The sequence below is a fragment of the Marmota marmota genome, unplaced genomic scaffold, assembly GCF_001458135.2.
Source record: "Marmota marmota marmota unplaced genomic scaffold, marMar, whole genome shotgun sequence".
Lineage (NCBI taxonomy): Eukaryota > Metazoa > Chordata > Mammalia > Rodentia > Sciuridae > Marmota > Marmota marmota.
Genome location: NW_025999990.1, coordinates 20,860,149 through 20,874,601, shown reverse-complemented (window position 1 = coordinate 20,874,601; position 14,453 = coordinate 20,860,149). Strand labels below are relative to the sequence as shown.

The following is a 14,453-nucleotide window of genomic DNA, read 5'->3' as shown; positions in this document are numbered from 1 at the left end:
ATTCCCAAACATCCCTAGGGACCAAGGAGAGCCAGCACCCAGATAGCTGCCCCGGGGAAGAGAAGGGAAGTGGGGTGAACTCAGCACGCCCCACATACCGTTCCTTTCTCAAATTTGTTGGTGCGGTTCTCAGACTTGCCCAGGTACCGCTCTCCGGTGTCCCCCAGGTCTCCGTAGATGGTGATGTAGACCTTGGCATCCGTCCCCGCCCCAGGAACGTTCCCTGTGAAGATCTGCACCGAGTACAGCACGACTGGGCAGGGAGTCGGACAGATGGAAAAGACCAAGGGAGAAGGATGACATTGCTTTAGGACTGGGAGCCGGACTTGCAGGCGGATTGAGGTGCGGTGCAGGCTTCAAGGAGTCAGGCCTTCCTCTTGTTCAGTTATGCATGTTCGGCTACCACCCCTGCTGATCTGCACCCAGGGGCTCTCAGAGAACCAGAGCAGGGGGACTTCTCCAAGTGCACCTCAAACCAGCCACCTACACAGTGTCCGGGGGAAAGACCCCAGATGCCACCTGAAGTGTGTCTACATTGTGGTCACTAAATCTTCCTGCTGGGACACACCAACAATCACATGACATTCCATCCGACTGCTGTCAACGCCAGATCCTTCTAACTGGATTATGGGAAAATTACAATATACTTTTAAAAATTATTGCCAGTCAGTGTCCATTTTCTTATTTTCATGTATTCTTCAACCCACTGTGTCCCCTTGACGTCCCCCAGGGCTTCAGACAAACTCTTCTTCTCCAAATCCCAGGGACTGCTGCCCCTCCTTTGTCCCCCAGGGACCCTGGGAAGTGCCTGATACATATTGGGGTGATGAGTACAGAAAGTTTAAGGAAAATGGAAGCTTGTTTTGCCTTCTGCTGTGGCCTCTTGGAAGAAGAATTAAATTAAACAGCCCTTTGCCGATCTCTGACCCAGTGGGAAGAGGCAAGCCTCCCAAACCTTTATCTATCTATTTATTTATTTTAGTTGTAGATGGACACCATACCACCTTTATTTTATTTATTTATTTTTATGTGGTGTTGGGGCTCAAACCCAGTGCCTCACACCTGATAGGCAAGTACTCTACCACTGACCCACAACCCAGCCCCCACAAAACTCCTTTACGAATGCTAGGAATGCTTCTCCCCTGTCCATACTCCTCTGTCCACGGAGATCTTGAGTTTCAGGTCAAGGATGAAGCAATTTTGCTGGATTCTCCCCAAGGGAGATGAAGGCTAGAGGCTAATTTCCCTTGTCCTTGAAAGTAGGGACCCCCCATGTGCACCTAGAAACCCAGTAGGGAGATGGCTGCCAGATTCCTATAGGGACTTGAAGCTTGGAGAAGGCCTCAAGGCAGAAGAAAGGGTTTCTTGACAAAGCCAGGGTTCATGCAGTGGTGTTTATGACCCAGAGAAATGACACCTGAGTGTTGGCAGAGAGCCAAGAGCAACAGTGGCACAGTGTGTGGTACAGGACACAGAGAAGAGTGGCACCTACCCTGGACTAAGGGCCAAGGATCTCCTGTGAGCCTCAGGATTCCTACAAGGCCCTTGGAAAGGGGTCCCTCTCCTTGCAGGACCCAAGCAGGGCTTTCTCTCCAGCCCTTGGAAGCGGGCTCACAACCACCTCGAATCCAATGTGGGTAAGTGAGAGGCTACGGTTGCTCGTGGCCGTGGGCACTGGCACAGGCACACCCGCGACATGGTTCCTGGTGTTCCCTTGGGTTCTGCAGCACACACTCTTCTTCTTCTGGTGTGCCTTCTGGAGTAGCGTCATGGGTCCTTGTCGCCTTTGCACCCCATGGACCCCAAGCCCTCCCAGTTCCACCCACCTCTCTCAGCTCATCTTGCACAGCCTGGCAGTGTCTTCCTTGAGCTCCTGAGTCTGTATCTCCAGTTGCCTCCCATGCTCCAAACCCTTGCTCTGTTACCTAGTGGTCATCTCCACCTCGACTAGAACCCAGCATCAAACTCACACATCCAAATGAGCTCTGTCCCTGCTGTACCCCACCTCCATTTCATACCTCCCACCCACTGTCTCTCTCTCCACAGCACCCCCAACGCCCTGCTTTCCAAAGCCTGTTGGTGCATTTTGAGACCTATGGTTACAGGTGTGTCTCCCAATGTGAGGGCAACTGGGGATGCATCACGCTTGCCCCTACCCCACCATATTCAGTGCACGGTCCAGCCAGCATTCCTGATGCATTAGTAAATGAAACCTCTTGTTGCTTCAAAGAGCCAACATCATCCAAGTCTACCAAGGTAATACTGACATGAAGTGACATTAGGAGTCTTGTCACTGTTGAGACACAACAGTTGACTGTCCTCCCCTCTCACTTCCTCTCCTCCACTTCCTGGCTGCCTCCAGGCCTGCCTGTTCCACACATGGAATCATCGTGGTGGGTGGGTGGGCCTGTGAGGACACGTTTCTAGAAGTCTTCTTCCCAGAGTGCTGATGTGTCCCCAGGGACTGTGACTAAATGGCCTTCCTACTCCCCCTACTCCACCCCCACTGCTTTTTCCAGTCCTTTGGGAATTAGGAAAACAGATCCAGCTTCTGGGTGCTGAGCAATGCCGTGTGCAGGATCCAGCTATTTCTGGATCCTCCTCCCTCTCCATCCCACCCAGGCCACAGCTCATCAGTGGAAAGATGTTTCCTTAGAAACATCACCAAGCGCCGAGTGGGTTTTGTGGCAAGTGATTCATACAGAACAGCCCAAGTGTGCTGCTGGTACAGCTGTCCAGGGCATCCTCTGGGGTCCAAGAAGAAAAGGAAACTATTGCCCTGATTCAATAGCAAAGAAAATTTAGGGAAAGAAATATGGGCAGGGAGAGTCACGGTACTGGGGCAACACTGGTTTTTATTTCTAAGTGGAGTGGCAGTTGAGATTGAAGGAATGAAGGAGCTATAACTGTTTTTCTTCCTGTAATAGAAAAGGAAAAATATATTTGACTTTTGATTGTCTCACCAGCTTGGTGGGCAGAAAGATCTGTTCCCCTGTCTTTAGATGGGAATCTTGGATTTTATTGGAGTCTTGAGTTTTACTCCAGTTTTTCTAAGAAGGCAACAACACAATGTTGAGCTGGATTTCTAAAGTTTTAGAGCTTCTGGGGTCCATGTAGACCACCATGCTGGAGAGGCCCAGAGGAGTTTTTTGTATGTTATCAGTGGCATAAAGTCTGGCTCTTACAAGTGAAGTTGATTTTTGAAATAGCTAAAGCTTATTCACGAATGACTGGTGAATAACGTGGGGATTGACATGGACCACGCCTTCACTGGTCAAAATAGAGGTATGGCTCTGCCCCTGTGGTACAGGAAGAATATATGTGCATGTGCACGCACACATGATGTAGAAAAAGAGGAGAAAACTGAAGAGTAAGCCTTGAGGAATACCACCTCAGCGGACTATTTAGAGAGGTAGGAAGAGAATCAGAATGTGACTGTGTCACCCAAAGTAAAGGAGGAAGCCCAAGAATTGAGTGGTCAGGGTGGTGCAGATCCTGCAGAGAAAATGACATTCATGAAGAAGGGAGAAAGGGCTGCGCATGGTGGCTCACGCCTGTAATCCCAGCAGCTCCAGAGGATCAAGAGTTCAAAGTCAGCCTCTGCAACTTAGGAAGTCCCTAAGCAACTCAGCTAGACCCTTTCTCTAAATAAAATATTTTAAAAGGGCTGGGGATTCTGGAAAGAAAAGAGAGAAAGGGGCTGGCTCATATAGAAAACAAATCTGGGACCTTGGACACTCTGTCCCTGCACCCAACCATGGAGAGCTAATATACAAGAGTTTCAGTTACAGATCAGCTAGGGCTTTTCTGCCTGCCTGCCTTTCTTCCTTCTTCTTTTTTTTCTTTTCTTTTCTTTTTGGTGGTGCTCGGAATCCAACTCAAGACCTTGCATGCGAGGCAGGTGCTCTACATTGAACTACATCCCGAGTTTCAAGATGCTTCTTAATTCATACTTAATTGGAGCAGCTGGATCTAGCATGAGCAGAGAGGACCAATCCACCCAGATTGGTAGGCAAATATATGGAGTAGAGAGAAAGCGAAGACCAGGATAATTCAGGCACAGGAAAACGCCTGTTTGGATTTATTACCATAATATTGGACCAGGAAGAGATTTGAATACACACTTTGGAGTGAAATAGGAAAAACTTTGAAGTCTACTGCTGCAATTTATTAGCTGCTGGGCAGCTTGTGTGACTTCTGTGAGCCTCAGTTACCCTCTCTACAGCATGGAGATACAATAGACCCTCCTCCTGCAGGAGAAGGCTCAGCCTGGATAGGGCAGGTGCTCTGCAACAGAGGGCCAGGCCCTGGCGCTGCCTCTGGCGATGGGGGTGACCCCTACACTTACTGTCCAGGGGCTCTTCCACTTCCTTGTAGACTTGCCTCAAAGACCCGTCTTTCATGTATTTCTCAGTGAAGATGTCGTAGGGGACCAGTTCTCGAATGGTCTTCTTGTCATCCTCAGAGGTGGCAAGCCATCGATCACATGGGAAAGTCAAGGTCTCTGTACCCTGGGGTGAGGAGGAGGGAGAAATTAGCCCCTGGTGTGGGAACTACCGATTCCAGAGACTCATGTTAATGTTAACTGGACCAAGGACAAGTGACATGGAGCCTCAAAAATGCAAAAACCACAAGGCGCCTTCTTGTCCCGTTCCGCAGATCTAGTCCTACCTGAAGACTTTCACAACCACGTCAGTGATTGGCTCTTGAAGGCTGGGGTTCCCAGGGTCACTTAAACATGGATATCTGAACCCCAAAGCGAACATTTAGATTCAGGGAGTAAGGGAAGGAGTTCCACACTTTTAAGTCACTCCCAAATCATTCATAGCCACTATGGCAGAGAGATGTCTCCTAACTTGAGAATTTTGTGGATGCAGAATGGTTTCCTTCTGTGAACTGACTTTGAGTAGCAGATGGACATTCTGGTCATTCACTAGTACTTTGGCCTTGGGCATGGGGAGCAGCGACGTGGCTGCCCAGACTCTCCTCCTTGGCCACTAAACCAGGTTCCAGAAGATTCTGCCTTGGCCCGGAACTAGTCTGAGTGAATTGGGTGAATTTTTCTGAGGAGATTTTATTTCAATTGAATAAGGCTGAAGTAGCCATCAAGGGAATCTGCTTTGTCTCTTCTGGAACAGGACAAGAGGAGGAGCAGAGCAGACCAGGCAAAAACTCACGTCTTTGTCTGGGAGGAGCCTGCGGATGTCCACGTGGGAGCAGTGCCACCCCGGATTTATGCCTGTGTTATTGTGGCCGATCCGGATTTTTTCAATGATTTCTCCCACGTCTTCCAACTTTGAAAAGGATAAAAGGCAGAGGTTAGCAGAAAAGCCTCAGTGACACTCTGCCTCCCTAGGGCAGCCACCCCTAGGTCCCTTTGAACTTTTAGAGGTCGCTTTCTCCAATACTTCTCCACGGGCCAGCCAGTCCAAACCCCTCCTCTGCACATTCCATGTTCATGCTTAACTTCCCCACCCCCCACTTAAAGTCACTGAACTCCAGCTCCCAGCTCAGTCCACTTCTCAGGAGGTGGCTCACTCTTCAAGGTGGAGCCCCGCCCTCTGTCTTCCTCTTGCTTGCTGTGGTAGCAGCCCATTCCCCACTGGAGAACTGAATTGGGTATCAGAAGAGGAGCTGTGGTTCTGCCCTTGCCATCTTGCCAGGCTGACCTTGTTCAAGCCCTCAGGCCACTAAGAGGCCCTCCTCTCCTGCCATGCCTTTTCTGCACTCCCACAAACTCCAGTCCTGCAAACTTGACATTCCCTTGCCACAGAACTTTTGCATGTGCTTTGCCAGTGTCCCATTTCTTTTCTGTGCTTAATTCTATACCTGTCCAATCTTATCACTCAGGTCTTAGCTCAAGGATCACTTCCTCTCACCTCCTCAGGAAAATCCCTTGAACTTCCCAAGAAAGTCAATTCTCTTCATGACGGGCGCCCAGCTTGGTGTGGCTCCCCCTCTGGGTACTTCTGACAGCCAGAAGTTTGTGTATTGCCTTCTGTCTCCTCCACCACTGCATTGTACCTATTCTTTCTTCTACCACTGAAAGCCACAGTGCAGGCACCTGTGTTTATCATTGTATTCCCCAAAGCCAAGAACAGTGCCTGTGACCTTGGCATTCAACCAGCAGACCATCGGAGGTGGAGAGGATGAAAGAGTAAGTGTTTTGTTCCCTTCCCTACAAGGTGGGTATGATGACGTCAGCCCTCATAACACTTTACAATGGTGTGCCCGGGCAAGCCCTGAACTGGGGGAAGCCGATCTCTCTCTCCTGCCTGAAGCCTACAGGCATGGGGTGCCAGGGAGCAGCTCCTTCAGAACTGACAGGTCCCTGACCCCTCAGAGCCTCTTTAAGGAAGTGGTGGAGTGGCCAGACACAGGGCAAGGCCATGCACTTGTCCATGATGCTCTCTCTGCCAGGCTGCCTACCCAACCAGCCCGACTCAAGCACCCCTGCGAGACTCTTGGACCTCTCTGTGTTCCATATGTTATGTTCTCCACTAAAGTGATGCTGTATGTACCGATCCACACCCTGCCTGTCCATAAGAGGATCGGGACAAGTTGAGGAAGGGCAAAGAGAAAAGAAGGGCAGGGTCAGCCGGCAGTGTCACCCGGATGTCCTGGCTGATGGTCCCCAGAATGCCTACATAAGGTTGGGGGCTGAGGTGGGGTGTCTGCAGATGTGAGTTGCCTGTTGGTCCCTCTGCAGAAGTGGCTGCCAGCTTGTTCCACCAAGTTCTCAGGGGCCACAAAGAGGTGGCAGAGTCAGTTCTGGCATGAATGGAGAGCTCTTGATGAGACAACGGTGTCTGAATGATCGACTGAGTCATTCATCCAATGCAAAGCCTCCAGAACTTCAGCCAGAAGTGACCTCTGCATGAGCTGGGGCTGCCTCCAACCCTGGCCTCCCCACCCGGCCGCAATGGCAGGGGCATTGGCACTCATGCTCCCCAGTTCTTACCCTGGCTCTGCCCCTTGGACCTGTGTGACCTTAGGCAAGCCACTTGGCCTCCGGGCCTTAACGTCCTTGTCTATGAAATGGGGAGAACACAACTTGCTCAGCTGGTGCAGGAGCATGGGGGAACCCCTTAAGGTCACTTCCAGGTCTAAGGTTATGGACATGATCATGGCTCTCTGGCTCTAAGTGCCTGGCAGAACCCCACATTGCTGCACATTCTGTGGGTGGACAAGGATGCTGCAGCTGCCCTGTGGCACCTCCCCCCCGCCACTGCCACCACCCCTCTGCATCAGAGGAGTGAAAATCAGTGGCCATGATGGCCATCTGGAGACCCCGAGGCTCCTGAGTCTCTAAACAAAGATCAGTGTTTTCACTGCCATGGAAATTGTAAACGAGGCCTTACTCTTCCCCATCTAGACATGCGCAGAAGCTGCGAGAGGACTCCCTGGTCCTCAGGATCTCCATCTGAGGACCCAGCTGCTCAGTAGGACCAGGAAGTAAAGGGTCACTGACTCTCCCTCTGGACACAGGCCTCTTTCCTCCTTCCCCATCCCACTGCCTTGAGGTGTGAGATGTGTGGGCCTCTGGCTGCAACGATACCTCTGAGACCTGAATCTACCAGCTACTCAGTTGGATACACCAGGAGCTGACCCAACAGTTATCCCTCAAATGCCAGGAGGCCTTTAGGGGACTGTTGGTCCCAGATGGTGGGCCTCAGAGGATGTCAGCATCAGAAGGGACCTGGGATTCTCCTGGGAGGTGAAAGAAATAAGCAGAAGGTTCTGGAGTACAGAGCCCTGCTCTGCTGTTTTAGGATAACTTGAGCAAGTCTCTAAGCCTTCCTGTGCTGTTTCCTCATCTGTGAAATGGGATGATTATACTGCCACCCTCCTGGACATGTCATGAGGAGCTTGCAAGAAGGGCTCGAGGACTCTGAGCTCTTCTTGTTCTTTTCCCAGATAACCCTGTGTCCTTGCATGGGGAGAAGTGGTGGCTGGCTCATGGGCTAGTGGCTGAGTGAGAGTCAGTGCTGGCCATCCCGGGCTCTCCTCTCACCTGGAGATCCACTGGACAACAGAAAGGAAGAGAGGGATGTGGGCAGGAGGAGGGGCAGGGGCTAGAGACAAAGCCTTTTTGTGTGTTCTCAAGGTCTCAAACTCCCTGAGACCCAAATAGATTTGAAAAGAAAAAAAAAATAGCAACAAATTACTGGCAAATTATATCTGCTTGTTAGTGGGGACTTCATTGATGAAAGTCCCCAGAAGTCCTGCTGAGGTGTAACCACAGCCTCAGCCACTGACGGCATTGGGCTCAGATGACTCACACCATGACATCTTGGGTGGTGAGATGTGAGTTTTATGTGGATAAATGAATCAGCCTTGAATTTTTCTTGCTAAAAGACTCAACAAAGGTGGTAGACCTTCCCACGAGTGCCTGAATGGTCCCTAAGAAGGTCTCCTGGGACAGCCACTGACTAATCAATAATGAGGAAGAGTTGGGGGCTTTGTTTCCCATAACCAACAAAGAAGGGGTGTCTCCACAGGTCCCTGCTACTTGAAGAGTTGGGGCCCCTGAGGTTCCTGGCCCTTCTCATCCCTGCCGTTTCCCTAAGTCACATCATGCTCCTCCAGGCCCTCTGGCTAAAACTCAATCTGCAAGCTTTACTTATTTCCTCCTCTGGGGTGCTGGTCATTCTGTTCCCCGCACAAGGAATACTATTCCTCCTTGTCCCTGCATGTGTCCACTTTCATGCCCAGCCAAAACCAGCTCTTCCAAGAGCCATTTCCTTCCCTAGCTACCTATGGGCTCCAGCTCCGCCCACTTGCTAGACCTGGCCGAGGCTCAGGGTGTTATTCCAGAGCCAGTCCTTCCAGATTCAGCGCCTGCATCCACTGTATCCTAGTGGCGTGGCTTTCTGTAAGCCTCTGAGCACCCTATGCCTTGGTTTCCCCCTCTTTGCCCAGGGATCGGTCCAGCAGGGTTGCTGGGAGAGTTCCTTGAGGTCCGTGCCCTCTGACCCACAGGGTCAATTATGGTGACAATCACCAGACCCAGAAGCTTTGTGTGGAGTTCTGGGGTCCTCACCCACACTGCAGAACTCTTGAAGGCAGGGGCGGGGCCTCTCCTGCTCTCGTGTCTCCCACTCGCTGGGTACACTGCAGGGATCCTGGGTCAGAGTAGGCACTGAATGGAGGGGTGTGGGACTCCAGGGGGCTGGGACCTACACCCATACCAAACTTCAGGGAAAACCCTACTGCCCAGACCTGACAGGGAGCTGGGGAACACACGGATGTTCTTCTCTATTGGATTGCTTGGTCATGGCTTGCAAGCTGAGCAGGAGACCTGTTCCCACGTGATCACTGATGGTGAGATTCGCATGCCAACCCCCAGATCCCCCAGACCACCCTGCCCAGAAGCCTTGCTCCAACTATAGACCTGGGTTTTGTGGTAGACTCACGGGAGACAACCTGTTGGCATGGTTTCTCTCATTTTCCCATGTCCTAGCCATTCGTTGCCTCTGGTCCTGACCCCAGTCCTGGAGGGCCAGAGCCAGCTTCACTGTCCTCTTGGTTGGTGGGAGGTTCTGAAGCCCAGAGAGACTGGATGAGCTGCCCAGCTCCCACGATAAAGAGCATGTCCTGCCCTCAACGCAGGCTTCTCTCCCCGTCTCTCTGACCCGCCACCTCTGCAGGCAGCTTGCTGAGCCCAGGTACCTCCACGATGAAGCGGGAGGCAGACTTCCTCTCAAAGAACAGCTTCTGCTCCCTCTTGTTGGTGCACAGAAACTTCTGCCGCGTGCACACAGCATCGCAGCCGTAGATGACGATGAAGATGTTGGCATCTGTCCCAGCAGCAAAGACATCGCTGGTGTAGAGGGTGATCTCGTAAGGGACAACTGAGGGGGGTGGCAAGAGGGGACGAGAGAATGGAAGACAAAGGCAGGTGAGGTCAAGTTCTTCACCAGCCCAGACCCTTTCACTGGGGAGCTGCTGCTCCTGGACCTGACTTTCACATGGTTGCCTAGCAACCACAGGGTGGTCCTGTTCATGTCTTGCAATCACAGAAATCCCCCGATCCCTCAGACCAGATCAGGGTCGCTGAGCCTCAGGCATCACAAGACCAGTACAATGGACTGACGGAAGGCCCAAGTTATGGAATTTGACAAGCCCAAGCTTGAATCTGACTTAACTATCCGTGTGACCTGAGCAAGTTAGTTATGAACCTTAGTTTCTGTTTTCTGTAAAGTCCCCTCAACATGGTGCTCAGCTGGACATTCTGTAATCAGGAGCATTAGATTTCAGGGAACTCTCCACTCAGATCTCCTGGCTTCAGTGGTGAGAATCCTCTCTCCTTTCTCCCCAGCTCTAACCCCCAGCCTCACTTGCTTCAAGTTGGCCTGCCCTCCCCAACCTGTACACCTGGACCCTCATTCAGGTACCTTCACTTTACAGAAGTGTCCTGTAGAGGAGGGACAGGAGGAGATGAGGGTGACCAGGTTTCCTCAGTTCCAGGACTACCATCTGTCTTTAAAAGAGATCTGTCCAACCAGGGCTGTTAACAAGCAGCTACCTCATGAGCATCCACCAGCAGGAAGGACCAGCAAGTCTGCAGTGTGAGCTGAGGACCTGTTGATTCAGGAGCCTTGGGAGCTTGTTAAAAATACAGATTCCCAAACTCCTCCTCAGATTGTCTGTGAGGTAGGTCTAACACACACTCTCCACTAAAGTTTGAAAACAGTAGTTTAAAAATCATGTATTGTAACTACACATTGGGGTTCATGGGCAGCTTGTGAAGTGGGTTTAGCAAGCTGCCCACCCAGTTTTTCACAAACTTTATAGAATTGGGGCTGGGGTTGTAGCTCAGTGGAAGAGTGCTGCCTAGCATGTGTGAGGCACTAGGTTCGATTCTCAGCACCACATACAAATAAATAAAATAAAGTTCCATCAACAACTAAAAAATATTTTTTAAAAACTATAAGGAATCGAATCGAATGGAATAGAAAATCTCACTGTATGTCCCACAGAGGGAGGGTAAATTTTTTGTGACACTTTCATTTGCTGCATATGTATATGAATGTGTGTGGTTACTGTAGGCCTCAGTAAAATAAGGAGAGAGAGAGAGAGAGAGAGAGAGAGAGAGAGAGAGAGATCACACAAGAGAGAAATCCCAGTGGAAAATGCTCAAGAGAACAGGCAGTTCTGGCTTCTCCAGACAAGGAATTTGCTCTTCATTTATTTTCAGGGTGCTTTGATGCAACCCTGTGATAGTGACACTTGTAACTGTCATTCATGGAGGACTTGCTATGTGCCAGATTCTATATTAAGCACCCTAAAGTCCTCATCTCTTTTCATCCTCACGATGACCTGATGGAGTCGGTATTGTTTTACCCATTTTATAACATGAGGAAATCATGGCTCAGAGAAATCACTTGCCCAAGATGAACACGGTGGTATTCAAACTTGAACCCAGACTTGTCTGACCTCCGAGCCTATACAGACTACCCCCAGGGTGAAATGGAAGAACGTACTGCCTCCTGCCCACCAGCCACAGGGAGAGCATGCCGTGGAGGCCCATGAAGATGACATGGAGCTCTACAGTGGCCCAAGAGGGCCCCATTTATGGGTTGCTGAGAAATAGAGGCCTTAACCCTGCCAGGCCCTCAAGCCCAGGGAGGCTCATTTCTGCAGTCCTCTGAGGATTCAGGTTGCTCCCTGGCCTGAAGCCTGGGAGGCCTGAGAGAAAAGCTGGTGATGGAGTTTGGGCTGTCCTGAGACCAGTGGGCAGCAGCAGAAGTCCTGGACGTTTCTGAGTAGGAACAGCCCACCCTGAGCCCTCATGGCTCCAGGCCTGGGCCCACATTTGGTTTCTGGTTTTTAGTTCTGCCTCTGCCATGGGGTAGCTGTGTGTCCTTGGGCCTTGGTTTCTTCACCTATAAAACGAGGAGGTTTAACTAGATCTGTGGTTCAGTTTGTTTCATGAACCACAAATACATTTATTAAGAACGTCCAGGAAAAACCTTGATGTGTGAAAATTGAGGAAGAGCTCAAGATGGCCTGGGGAGGGTCCCCTCTCAGACTTTCTCCTCCCCAAACTCACTGCCCTGGGACACCTTCCTCACTTGTCATGACCCTCAGACATATGTGGAAACCAAAAGTCCCTCCTGGCTCTGGCATGGCAAGGTTCTGCCTTTGTAGTTCCAGACTGGGGCCCGCCTCCCCTGGGGACTGCATGTCCAGAGCCTCCGCTGCCCCTTTCTGATTCTCTGGCCTCTGGGACGGGTCCTCAGTTACCCCACTAGGAGCACTCGTGGTCTCTTCTCACTGGCTTCACAGGGGATCACATAACCTTGACCACTGTCACACCTAGCTTCCAACATGCTTTCCAGTATCCTGCCTGGGACTGCTGACACTGTTTTCTGTCAATCCTGGACCAAGCTCCCTGGTTCCCTGGAGCCCTTGGCTTTGGACCCAGAGGCCTTCTCTGGAAGTAGGTCCTGAGCAGTCGACTCCTCCTCCCTATTCCCACCCTGAGAGTTTCACATTCACGCCACATCCAGCTCTTCATTCTGGCTTTCCTGAACAATTTCCTTTTGTGGTCTTTTTTCTTTTCTCCCCTTCCTTCCTTTCTCTCCCCACCTTTTTGCTTTTTTTTTTTCTTTTGGAAACAGTGAGTCCAAGACAAGGGGCAAATGGGTTGCTTTTACCATCAGGCTAGAACTAAATACAGTCAGCTCCCCATTTCTGCAGATTCAACCAACCATGATTTAAAAAAAAAAAGTTGTGTCTGTTTTGAACATGTACACACATTTTTCCTTATTGTTATGCCCTAATCAACACAGAATCCCAACTATTTACATAGCATTTACATTGTATGAGGCACAAGAACTCATCTAGAGATAGTTTAAATTATACAGGAGGCTGTGCATAGAGTATATGTGAATGTTATGCTGTTTAATACAGGAGACTCGAGCATCTGCAGATTTCAGTGTCTGTGGGGGGTCCTGGAATCAATTCCCCAGACTGTCAAGGAACAACTGTATATTCAAAGTCAGGCCACATAAACTCTTACACTTTTGGTGGGACACAGAGCAAGTCCTGTCCTAGGGCACAGAGGGGATGGGTATATCTGCTCTTGAGGGTCCCAACCAGTCCTGCTGCCAGCCCTGTGTGTGTGTGTCAGTTCAGAGTCTACTCTGTGCTGCAGGCAGCTCCTAGGAGCAAGGACTGGATCTAGGGTTTGCTTTGTGCATGCCTGCCTAGGGACTTCACTGGAGGGGGAAATGTCACTTTGCTTCGGGCTTTGGATCAGAAAATATTTCACTGGAATTGCTTTAGGGGGAAAAGTGCATCACAGATTCATGCTGTTTGTTATTTGGGGAAAATATTTTGGTAGAGTTCATTATTTAGCTAGGAAAAAAAGTTGTACATATGCTCTGGGTTTGGTTCAGATTTTACCAAATTCAGACAGATTATTTATAGTTTTGTTGACTTCAGTTTGATTCCCAGGTCCTAAAATGCACTTACACATATATAAACATTTAATGCCTATAATCAGCTGACAACAGTAGAGGGGAAATGTCAAAATGTCACAAGCTACTCCAATAAAAGGAGTCACATTGACTTCCTTTTTGAGTTCTCCCGCCTCCTCCTAACCCTCATGTAGCGGGGATTTCTTTGGCATGTAGATGCCTGGAAGAAGGATTGGTGGTGGCTTGGTCACCATTCCCCACAGTTAGACCAGTCTTTTTGATACTAGAACCACCCTACATTATTATCTCTATTTAACAAATGAAGAAACTGAGGCCTGCAGAGATCAGGCTCTCTGTTCTGTCACAGCTAGTTTGCGATGACTTTGGAATAAGTCCTGTGTTTTCTTTCCCTGAGGTTATGCCCACAGCTCCATGGCTGCTTCCTCTGCACCCCCACCCCAAGCTCAGAAAATTTGGGGAAGGAATGAGGGAGCCAAATCTCCAAAGTGGAGTGGACCCTGGAGGAGGACGGGGGTGAAGTCGGGTGGCAGGTACTGGGATTCTGAGGGGGACAGGCCTTGCCGTGTGTGGTGCTCACATGGTGTGTACAGTCTTGTCTGAAGCTCTGCGTGGAAAAGGTCTCTGACAATGGTCCCATCATCTTCATCCTTGGCCAGCCAGCGGCCACAGGGAAACGTCATGCACTTTCCAAGAGATGGGGCGTCCACTTCTACCCAGTCTACAAACCAGCCTGGGGCCTTGCCTGGAGAGAGAGGAGACCCAGAAACCATCAGGGACTTGTGCAGAGATGGTTTCCTGTGGGTTCCTGCAGGGACTCCAAACATCCTCCCTGACTGGCTGGCGGACACCCAGAGCTCCACCATTCCTGCGTCATTCCTTCTGCTGACAGCACTGCTGAGATGATTCCTGTTAATATGTGCACACTGCTGGGGCTGGATCACACCCCGGGCTGCTGCCAGCAAAATTAGCAACAGTGAAGGAGCACAGGGAGGTAACAGGAGGTCA

General features: G+C 50.4%; 1 protein-coding gene across 3 annotated transcripts in view; it reads right to left on the bottom strand.

The window, feature by feature from the left end:
• The window catches only part of Loxhd1 (lipoxygenase homology PLAT domains 1), a 133,935-nt gene that overhangs the window by 37,466 nt on the left and 82,016 nt on the right, over positions 1 to 14,453 (bottom strand). For all 3 annotated transcript variants that reach the window (XM_048806606.1, XM_015482237.2, XM_015482238.2), the window contains 5 exons: positions 14,026 to 14,190; positions 9,673 to 9,854; positions 5,178 to 5,294; positions 4,349 to 4,511; positions 99 to 253 (listed from right to left, as the gene is read on the bottom strand). In XM_048806606.1, the coding sequence (XP_048662563.1) occupies positions 99 to 253; positions 4,349 to 4,511; positions 5,178 to 5,294; positions 9,673 to 9,854; positions 14,026 to 14,190 (782 nt within the window). The remainder of the gene's footprint in view (positions 1 to 98; positions 254 to 4,348; positions 4,512 to 5,177; positions 5,295 to 9,672; positions 9,855 to 14,025; positions 14,191 to 14,453) is intronic.